Raw genomic sequence first — 10,833 nt, 5'->3', positions numbered from 1 at the left:
TTGCAGCTCTGACAAAACTAAGCTTTAAGCTATTTCATATTCAAAACTGAAAGGCTGATTTCTGTTCCACAACCCATTAAAAATTAAAGTTCGTTGGGAATACTGCCACAGGGACTCTGAATTTCCCAGAATTGTGCTGCCTTTCAATATGTATTAAATTTTGTGGTGTAATAGCCATAAACTTTTCCATCTCTGGGAATCCCTTTCTGCCTCCATTACATAGAGCTATCCAAACTATTAGATAAATCCATTGAGAAAACCTTATTCTAAGGTGAATCTAGTTAAATAACTTACTCCCATTTCCCATCTATGGCCTCTTTGATTGAACTGACTTTTTTTACTACACAGCTGGGTATCTCACTTTAAAAGTTCAGTAAGCATAAAATACAACACTTGTAATTGTAATTACAATTTACAAATGTACTTGTAGTTTAATTTACAAGGATATCCCTACTGTATTACAGAAGATGTTTAAAGATGACCTGGGAACCAGTAAAACAGATATTTATTAATGTAACTAACCAACCATAGATCTGACACCTCACCAGGGACCGCTGTAATAAGGCTTCAGAGTCAAACCCTTTCCTTGGAAACCCACAAGGAAAACGATGCGCCCCTTTGGGTGGCTAGCAACAAACTACAGGAGAACAGCTTGTGATGTTTTATACAACAATACACATAGATACGGGTATCCTAATACACAGTAACCACCGTGATCTGGATAATTTCCCAATATTCAAAAACAGACACACTCATATAAATATCAAAAAGAGGAATTAGATTTTTGATCTACGGATGTCAAGGGAAGAGGTGACTGTAATTAGATAGGCAGATGTTTCCATTTGTAGCATTAAAACACTGCAGTGTGTTCAAAGCAAAAATTCAGAGCTAATTAACAACAACCATTAATGAAATTTTTTAAATTCAAGAACCTGTTATTTCCTTTTTAAAAATGACAAAACCCAATATTCTGGATAAATCAAAAGTTTTCAAAAGTAAGATTTCTTGGAAGTTTAGCCCCCTAATCCAATGGCCAGCCAGAAGGTAAAGGGAAATATCTATAGTTCTGTTTGGGAGGGAATGATCTAAGTTAAAGGAATGAACCCTCAAAGAATCTAACCCTGATTATTAAAACACTTTCTGGGCACTTGAGAGTAAAGCTGGTCCTCATTAAACCTACATATCTCTCCCCTTATCTCTAAGTCTGCAGCACCATTTCCTAAATTCTGAAGAGGGGAAGATTCTCTTTAATTTTTGTGCTAGCATCACCTTGACTTTCAGGAAGTAAAACATAAATGTGGCCCGATCTTCCCACCTCCTCAATTGCCAGCCAGTCTTCCAGCCTCCCATCTCTAATGGGGGGGAAGGGGAGAAACCTGCTGATGGAATTCTGCCATCAGTTCAGCTGAAACATCTACAGCAGGCTCTGGCATCCAATCAGCCCATGGCTTTTCAACAGAAAGCATCGATTCCTCTATCCAGCGACCACAGATGCCCCCTCAGACACATTTTTCCTTACCAGAAGCTACCTGAGCTAAGATTGCAACTATCCCCTACTCAGTAAGGGCATTGCCCTCTTTCAAAACAATGCCTGGACAAAGAAGGAGCTACTTAAGGGTCTTTTAACTTGGAGGGACAAGGAAACCCAATGCCAGAGATTGTTCAAGAGTAGTGGAATCACTGGCAGGCTGGCAGCTTTCTGAGTCCACCAAAAGAGGACTGGTCTGGGAAAAGAATTACCCCAGGCTGCCAAAGGGTTAAATATTTGTGAAGGGTAAAACCTGAGCCTCCCGGTTTTTTGTGCTTGCCCGGGGGCCTGCTGGAGATTCAGTATCTCTTGGTTATTTCCTGCGATCACTAAAGCCAGTTTTCAAGAAAACAAGTCACAGGGGTTTGAAATGTCACACCAAGTGACCTGGGCACGGCATATCCAGGGGCCATTCCCAGCTCCCTCCCACCCGGGCCATCCCCCGCCCCCTGCATTTCGGGTCTGGAAAGAAAATAAACCAAGGACACGCCAGACTGGTTCTGGGTGGACTTATTTTCCCTGGCAGCCTCGATCCTAGCGGGGGCTTGTTGTGGCTCCTTCAGTGTATCGCTTGCAGGTGATGCCAAATGCAGATAAGGAGCCGCCGCACGGCCTTCTCCTCTGTCTAGACGGGGGAATTAATAAATGCAGCGGGATTGATCACGTCGCGCATCCACTCTGGGGACAGCGCCGAGGACGAGCCTCACGGCCCCCCTGTTCGCCCCGGGGCGCGCGGGCTGGCCTCGCTGCTCGGCGGCAGGGCCCGGGTGGCAGGCGGGCGAGGCGCCCGGGGGTGGGGGTTCGGGCTTCCAGACCCGCGGGAAAAGAAACGCAGGCGGGGGGCCGAGTGCACCCGGCCGAAAGTGGAGCGAGGGTCTAGGGGGCCTTGAGGGACGCCAGGCTGGGTCCAGCTGCAGGAGCTGAGGCCAGGTTGAGACGGAAACGCTGGCCCTAGCCAGCCAAACGGACGCCATCGGAACATCGCAGGTTTCCCGGCCCAAACGGGGTCACCCCACCGCCCCGCGGGCTTCTGCCGCGAAACGCCGAGAGTGGAGAGCCAACAGGGAGCGCGCAGGCTTCCGGGAGTTCCTGGGCTCTCACATGCTTCTCTGGGCCTCGCTGGGCCGCACTGGGCGCACGGAGCACAGGGACCCAGCCCCGCCCCCCGCGCGACGCCCAATCCCCGCCGGGCCCGCCCCTGTCTGCGCGGGAGCACGCCGGCCAGTGGCGCGCGAGGCGCGGGCACCAGCGGTGGGCCCTGCGCGGAGCCTCATCTTCGTTGAAACAAGCCCCAACCCCAACCTGCCTTCGTCCAGCCCTCCCGCTGCACCAACAGCACACAGGAGCAGCATCGATCGGGTTATTATCTTTTTTTATTAAGATCAAAATATTCGTCCCACTATGAACTGGCTGTCCTCACAATAAATAACAATAACTTACGTTTTGTTCGGCAAAGGCTCACACACTCTGTCCTCCGTCGACCGATAATTTAAAACATTTTCAAGGAAAGTCTCGTTTCTACTTTTTTCCGGCAATCATGCGCTTTGGGGGATTGAGTGCCTGTTCCTTTGGATTGCCCCGTCCTCTTCCCCGCTAGAGCCGGGGCGAGGCCACCTGGGAGCGCGGGGCCGGGCGGCGGCAGATGCCCGCATCCGCGTGGGCGAGCTCGGGGCTGGGCCGGCGCGGGACCTGACCTGCGCGTTCTCCACGCACAAGTGGGTGCGTGGGCCGGGGGGCGCGGTAATAGAGCGGCGGCGGCCACGCCGAGCGAGGGAGAAGAGATGGCAGAGCTAACGTTAGTAAACCCAAATTCTGGTTTTGTAAAAAGAAAAGTCCTCGGAGCAGGGCTTTCCAGTCTGGTGAAAGCAGGTTGCGTCCCGGCGCTTTTGGCTATCCCGACCGCTTCTCTCAGTCCTCTCTCTTTAAATAGCAATAATAATAATTACAAAGGCGAGAGAGTTTTCGGAGCTGGAATGGCCTGAGCATGGGTAAGTCTCATGCAGGGAGCATGCGAGGTCCGCGGGCTGGCGGGGAAGGGTCCCCCTCACGTTTCCACGGGACTTGGCACCATGCTGTTGGGGGTGTCCGGGAGCTGCGAGGACAGGGAGGTCACGTCGCTGCCGGAGGAGTTGCCTAGGGAGCCAGACTCAGAGAAGGAGACCTGGGGCAGCGGAGACACCGGGAAGGAGCGGGTGAAGAAGCGCCCGAGCTGGTTTTCCCGGGCCACCTACTCCCAAAGGTGTCTCTTGGGGACAAGCCACCGGCTGGGAGCAGGCCCTTGGATAAGTCGGCCAGGTCCCCAAGCGCACGCAGGGGTATTAGGGCGGGGCTGCGGGTTGGGTAATCCCTCGACCTCCCCTGCGAGCGCTTTAATCCAGGGAGACCTGGTTTAGAGCGAATTAATGAGCCGGGTGCGGTTGCAGCTACCCACCTCCCCCCAACCCTGAGAAACCCCCACCCTCATCCCCTGAGAAACCCCCACCCCTTCCCACCTTGGCTAAGTGGCTAAATCCACCCCACCTCCCCCGGAGTCCTGAGTTCCGGGCGGGTAGAGCAGGGCCTCACCAGCTGCTGGAAGGCGGGTTGGTCCAGGTCACTCTGGAGGGCGAACTCGCTGAGCGCTTTCCATGGCGGCTGGTACGTCTGCACCTCAACTGCACTGCCCTGCACGGCGCTCTCGTGACGGATGGGGCTGCCCGCCACCAGGGGCGTCCCGGTCAGTCCCTGCAGGCTCTGCGGGACAAGCAGGAGAGAGGGTGGAAGATGCTCGAATTAGGTCTTGCGTTTCCCGACATCTTTGAGACTGGGGCCCCAGGCACTGGCACGTGATTTGGAGCCTGAAACGGTTTAGGAGAGGCATACACTTGTCCGCAGCCGAGTGAGCCCGCCTTATCCAGTGCAAATTCCTCGGGCCCAAAAACAGCCACCATAGGCCAGCCTCGGTCCTGGAAGCCAACATGGCAAGGGAACGAACGTGAGGCCTGCGTTCCCATCCCTCTCCAGGTTTACAGAGGAAAAGTGTTCAAACCGAGTCATGCTGAGAGAAGGACACAACCCGCCCCGACTTGCTGGCTCTGGCAAACATGCCACCTTGAACTCCGAACTACGCCCCAGACCCCAACTCTGGTCTGCCGCTGGAACTGGGGAAGACCTGACCTCGGATACAGTAATTAAGAAGCCTTCAACCTCAAGGTAAGCCTTGCTCTGAAAGCACCAACACACGCTATTGGGGAGCCCAGTTCCCCCTGGATCTCCCGAGAGCCGGCCCAGAAATGGGCACGCAGATGCCGCAGGGCGAACCCGAGGCTCCACCCGATCCGATCCTCCAGCTCCCAGGCTCTCACCGTCTTGTCATTGTGCTGCTGCTGCTGCAGCTGCTTCATGAGGATGGATTTCTTCTTGTCCTTGCACCTCTTGTTCTGGAACCAGACGCGTATGACCCGCGGGCTCAGGCCGGTCATCTCCACCAGCTGCTCCTTCATGAGCGCGTCGGGCCGCGGGTTAGCGGCGTAGCACGTCCGCAGAGTGTGCAGCTGCTTCTCGTTGAGCACGGTCCGCACGCGGGTTGTCTTCTCGGTCTGTTTGTGCACGTGCGGACGCAGCGAGGGCTGCCGGCCCGATCCCGGGTCTGCAAGGGAGCGAGAGATGAGAGAGTGACCGCCACTCACTCTCCCTGTGCCCGGCCCCGCGGCGGCCGAGTCCTCCGAGGCCCGATTTCGTTTCTCGTTTATTCCGTTTATTTCGTTTTATTGTTCGTCTTCTCTCCCTTTCCGTCTGTTCGCCCTACCCGGAAAAAGGTGTGCATTTTCGTCCCTTCCCTAGTTCCTCCACAGGGCTCTCCCCGCAGCGATCTCGCCAGCGCGCAAGCGGGGCGTGGGAGTTCCGAGCTAGGCCTGTGCGGGACGGGAGTGGCCGACCCCCGCTGTGCTTCCTCCACTTACCAGACCCTAGGAATGCCCGCGTGGGTTCCGCGGGACGAGGGAAGCTCTCCGGAAGAAGTCGGAGTTTCAGAGGAAGAGGAAGGAGGCGCGCCCGGGACTCTGGAGGGGGAAAGGGGAAGGGGACCCACACGGACCCCAAGCGCCGCGCTGCCTCGGAATTGGGGGGCTTGTCTCCCGCTCCCGGGTGGCCCCCAAGAGCCCTTCTCCCTGATTCAGAGGCCTCTCGGACAGGGCCAGGCCGTGTGTCGCGAAGACCTGCCCTGGGGCGCGAGTGGGCCTCCAGGGCCTGGAACGGTTCCTTTCTGCCCACCCTCGGGCCTCGGCCCGCCGGGTCTCCTCCCTCAAGGCTCCAGGTTCCCTGGCCCAGCGGCCGCCCTCCCGGCCCGCGCGCAGCCGCTGGCACTTTCCTCACTCGGCCTTGGGTTCTCTCAACCCCAGGTTAAGTAGAATCGGGTATTTAGGGCCGGATTCCCGCGGCCCGCAACCCGCAGCAAACAAAAGGGAGCCCCTCCGACACCCGAGCCCAGGGTACCCTCAACACTGGCTTCATCCTGTTTCCGCACTCCCATCTGAACCAGGTTTGGATACAAGTCTCACTGTTTCAATTTATATCCTCTTCTGGGCATATCTAGATCTGGATAAATATTTACAAACAGCCCATCTAGCCCAATTTTCTCATTCTATACGGGAATAAAGGGAGGACCAGAGGAAGTGGGAGCACTTCAAGCACACAGCACCCCGAGGCTCAGCCTGGTCTAGAGGTTGGTGCTTCAGGTCTGTGGCTACTTGCTGGTAACTGCTCAGCCAGAGTCACTGTTCCTACCCGGTAACCACACACTTAGAACCCACCTCTGGGCATCTCCTGATTAGGACCCAGAGCATCCCCTGAGGTGTATGATCCCTGAGTCCACTGTACGTCCACTCCTTCCCCACCGAGAAACGTTTGGCTAAGTTGTTCATCAAACTGGGCCTCAAAAGACAAATGCAGACACTAGCTCTTTGTTGAGTGGTTAGCCTTCAGAGCTGTCCTTACGGGTGGGCTTCTGGCTGGCTGAACCCACCTCTAGGCTGGGAACTGTATTCCTTACACACATACCCCCAGGCAAACCTATCTTTTCTCTCTGACGACACACATACTGCTTGAAATTCCGAGTACAAGTTCCACAGACAAAGTCACCACTTCAGATTCCCCGTGATCATTCACCTTCCTGCTCATACTACTGTGTTCCACATATTCCTGATCACGGACAACACAATTCCCCACTATTCTGCACACTCATACACACAATCCCGGCTCACATTTACCCACATGCAATTTTTCCCCGTCACACGAACACACACTCAGCCGCGTTCCTAACACAGGGTTCTGAACTCACCCAGAAAACCCCACACTGCAGGCAAACGGAAATACACCCAAGTGACAACTTTTCGTCCGATCACAACCACCCCCCATACGAACACACACCCATGCACTCACTCCCGAGCCGGCGGCGCAGTACCGGGCGCAAGCGGCTTACCTGGTAGATGCAGGCCGCGGGCGCCGGGGAGCGGGCCGGGGCTGCGCGGGCTGCCGGCCGCAGCGCGCTCGAGCAGGAGGCCGTGGTCGGCGCGGCAGAGCAGCTCGTGCTCCCGCAGCGAGAACTCGTCGCCGGGCAGCAGCTGGCGGCTGCACACGGAACAGCGGAAACACTCGATGTGGTACACGCTGTCCCGCGCCCGCATCACCAGATCGCTGCTGCTGAAGCCCACCTGGCACTTGGCGCACTTGATGCCGAAGAGCCTGCGGGCCCAAGGCACGGGCGGTGGTGTCAGCACGGGGCCTGCGGCCGGCCTCGCCTGCCGGGCTGCTACCCACCCCGGGCACGCGCGCCCAGGGCGCTTTGTGGCCCAGAGGGAGGCTGCGGGGACCAGCCCTCGGGGGGTTCCCAGGCCAGGAGGTGTGCGGCGGCACGCGTTCGGGGTTGGGGGCCGTGTTCTGCCCGCGCCGGGGCGCGCGGGCGGCCCGCCATCCTCGAGCCCCGGCCCCAGCGGGCGGTGGCGCAGCCCGGGCTCTCGCGGGCCTCACCTGACGTAGTCCCGCTTGCAGTAGGTCTTCCCGTCTCTCACGAAGCACGTGCACGTCTCGTCCAGGTACTGGCTGCACTCGGCGCACTTGAGGCAGGCGGCGTGCCACTCGAGGTCGGGCGACACCCGCAGGATAAACTGGTCGTGGATCTGACTCCCGCAGCCCACGCACATGGCCGTCCCGGGCTTCTCTGCCGGGGAAGGGCGCGGGGCCCGTGTCAGGCCTGGCTGCCCGGACCCCGGCCGAGGCCGCTCCAGCCCCAACCCAACCCGCTGGCGCTCTCGCTCTCTTTCAAGAATTGCGACCACAAGAAAAAGGAAATGGGCTTTCCATAGGTCCAGACAATTGGAAACGAAAAAACAAAATCTTCTGAATTTGCGAAGGCTTTCTGTCTTCCCCCATCCCCCTCCCCGATTTTTTCGCTATTATATTCACTTGGACACAGGCGTTTTATCGATATATCTTGTAACTAAAATATAACAAGTCAGTGAGAAGAAAGAGTAAATAGACATTTAAACCCTGCGGACGCCACACTATCAATACTGGACGGTGATGTTCCGGCATTGCCGTCCGCACACTCCCTCTCACAGCGACTCCCTCCTATCCCAATACAGACACATCAGCTTTCGGCGGAGTCTCCGCTCACCCTCTGACATTTCTTAGTTTAAATATCCCAGATCAAGCTAGAGAAATCTTCCTTATTGGAAAGGCCGAAAGACAAGCAAGCAAGCAAGCAAACAAAAAAGCCCACATCCCTAAATCAAACCTATTGCCTTAGCGCGAAACAGAAGCAGATTTCACAGCCTGAGGTCAGCCTAGCAGGCTTGAGAAAGAGTGTTTAATTATAAACTAAAACAACAGGATTCCAACGGATAAGCGGTCCTGCAGGAAAATGCATTCGTTTTCTTTTTTTTCTCTCCCAGTGTCCTGTCAAATAGAAGCCACTTGTAGAATCCACTAAACATTCTTCTGCGTTAGAAATATTGCATATTAAGCACACACACATAACAACGCACACACACACAGGAAGACTTACTCTTGGAATGATCCCCCATAGTACCCAGAAAAGGATAATGAAAAATAATATCCACCATGCAGAAAAGAGATGTGCGCAAAGCGTGCGGCCAGGGGCAGAAGGACGAAGGTCGCGCGCCCAGCCTCGGCTCTTTTGCTAACTAACTCCTCCTGCCCCGCGGAGTTGAAGGAGCGATTCCGCACCGGCCCGCACGCAGCATGACGTCAGCACGCATTCGCCAGTGGCCGGAGCTGGGGGCGGGACCTGTGGCGTCACGAAGCTTCCCCAGAACCGCTGGGGATGCAGGGGAGGTGTTGGGGACCTGGGGGCTGATGGGCGGGGTAGATTGGGTGGAAGGCGGGGGTGACGGAGGATTGGCTGGGAGGAAATGGGCTAACCCTGATTGGCCCAGAGTGAACAATGGAGCGCAGCCCCCCTCCCCTGAAATGTACAAGGATCCTCACTCTGGCGCTGGGTCGGGCTATCCCGGCTGGACCTTGTGCCACCGCTGAGCTGTCTCTGCTGCCGCCGCAGCTCTGAACTTCCTCTTGGACTTGCGGTGCGGTCTCCCCAGGCGCGCTCGAGCAGGGTGATGGATACCTGGGGGAGTGAAGGGGGGCCTGTCCTTTAGATGCTCCCTTGTTTCCTTAAAAAAAAAAAAAAATCCACTCTCTTAGGACGAGAGCTGGGGGGAAGGGTGGTCTGTTTGGACAAGACCTTCAACCGTCCAGCCGGTCACCGTTCTCCTCTCAGGCGCCTTTGTTCTCAGGGTCCAAGCTAGAGAGAGAGGTTAAGGGTTTGGATAAACTCTGTTTAGACTTCCCCACCCGTCCGCCTGTGGAAAACTTCTCCCAGTTGGAGCGTTAGGTGGGTAACGCCAGAACGCAGAATCCGAAGACGATCACCGGATCCAGATTCGAGCCTTGACTTGCATTTGGGGCGGGAGTGTAATTTGACACGGACTCCCCCATTCTTTCCCCACTCGAATAGCACAGCTCCTTCTAGGAACAAGGCTGGGGTCGAATGTGTGTCTCACTTCCAGAATAAATGATATTTATAAACTCTTCTGTTTTATTTCACAAACCAACTGCAACGCAAATAATCAGAAACAAATGTGGCGCGCGGGGTAATTTACTATCTGTGTAGCGGCTTGTCGTTCCTCAGAAAACCCGCGACTTCTGAGCAGAGTCCAGGCATTTTTCTTTCAAAGAAATCTCTGTGGGTTTTGTTTGAAAGGGTTCAAGAACTGGCCCATGAATTATAAATAACATTTATCCAACCATGGTGGCTGTCGTTGTTTTCCCATTAAAAGGTGTACCAAGAACTTGGTGCGCGATGGGACGCAGGTGGGCGCCTGGGAATAAAATGTCTCCACGGGAACCCCAGATCCCGGCCCAAGTCGGCCTGAGGGCGCGGTCGAGCTCGGCGGCCCTTCTGCTAAAAACCTAGGGCTGGTTGGCCTCACACTCTGGGCTGCTCGCCGGGAAATGGGCGCAGCCAAGCGCGAAAGGAGAGGCTTTGCGCAGAGCTGGGGCTAGGCCCTCAGCGCACACTGAACTCACTACTGGATGACGGCCCGCCACCCAGCGCTGTGCTGAGCGCTTCACGTGGTGGCCCCGTCGGTCTTGTAAGGCTTTTAACCACTGCCACTACCTTTGGAACGCCTGGTCTTTCTCACCCGTCTGGTTCTTCAGTACAGTTTACCAGCCGCTGTGCCAACAGGCCATTTCTTGCGTCTTTGGCCACTAGTGCCCCAAACAGCGCTCGCCCTGAGTGTGTGTGGAGCATGTCGGGGCGGGGACAATGCTGTGTGTCTATGAAAATAAACGGGGTTGAGGAGCGAGGGGACGGGTATGGGTGGGTATGTCTGCACCAGGCCACTCTGTGACCTCAGGCACTTTATTTTACTTCTCTGACCCTCGGTTTCCTCATCTGTAAAATGAGGGATAAAAATAATATCTACCTCTACTATTGTAAGGATTAAAGCATTCTCTGGAAAAGACTTAGAACAATATCTGGAGCATAATAAGTGCAATACATGGTAACTATGATCATCACAATTATGGCTGTATCTTTGTGCTGGGAGCCTCTGTGTATGCTGTGCCTTTCCTGTGTGCGGTGCCTGCGTGCCTCTGGGCGTGGAGGGGAGGTCTACGTATATCTGTGTGTGTGTCATCTGATGATTTCTTTGTGCATTTCCATGTGTGCTTGCTCTGTGTGTATCTCCTGTGGGGCTGGAGGATCAGAAACTGTGGACTGAGTGCAGAATTTGTGTACAAATAAT

The 10,833-nt window shown here is 55.3% G+C and overlaps 1 protein-coding gene across 1 annotated transcript; it reads right to left on the bottom strand.

The window, feature by feature from the left end:
* Positions 1–3,572: 3,572 nt before the first annotated feature.
* ISL2 (ISL LIM homeobox 2) lies at positions 3,573–8,628 on the bottom strand. The gene is made up of 6 exons (XM_060003669.1): positions 8,571–8,628; positions 7,535–7,724; positions 6,987–7,249; positions 4,873–5,156; positions 4,094–4,261; positions 3,573–3,689 (listed from the first exon to the last, which is right to left on the bottom strand). The coding sequence occupies exons 1-6, from the start codon at positions 8,626–8,628 to the stop codon at positions 3,573–3,575; spliced, it is 1,080 nt and encodes a 359-aa protein (XP_059859652.1).
* Between the last annotated feature and the right edge of the window lie 2,205 nt (positions 8,629–10,833).

The sequence above is a fragment of the Delphinus delphis genome, chromosome 2 (assembly GCF_949987515.2).
Source record: "Delphinus delphis chromosome 2, mDelDel1.2, whole genome shotgun sequence".
In the NCBI taxonomy this organism is placed as follows: domain Eukaryota; kingdom Metazoa; phylum Chordata; class Mammalia; order Artiodactyla; family Delphinidae; genus Delphinus; species Delphinus delphis.
This window is presented reverse-complemented; position numbering and strand designations above follow the sequence as displayed.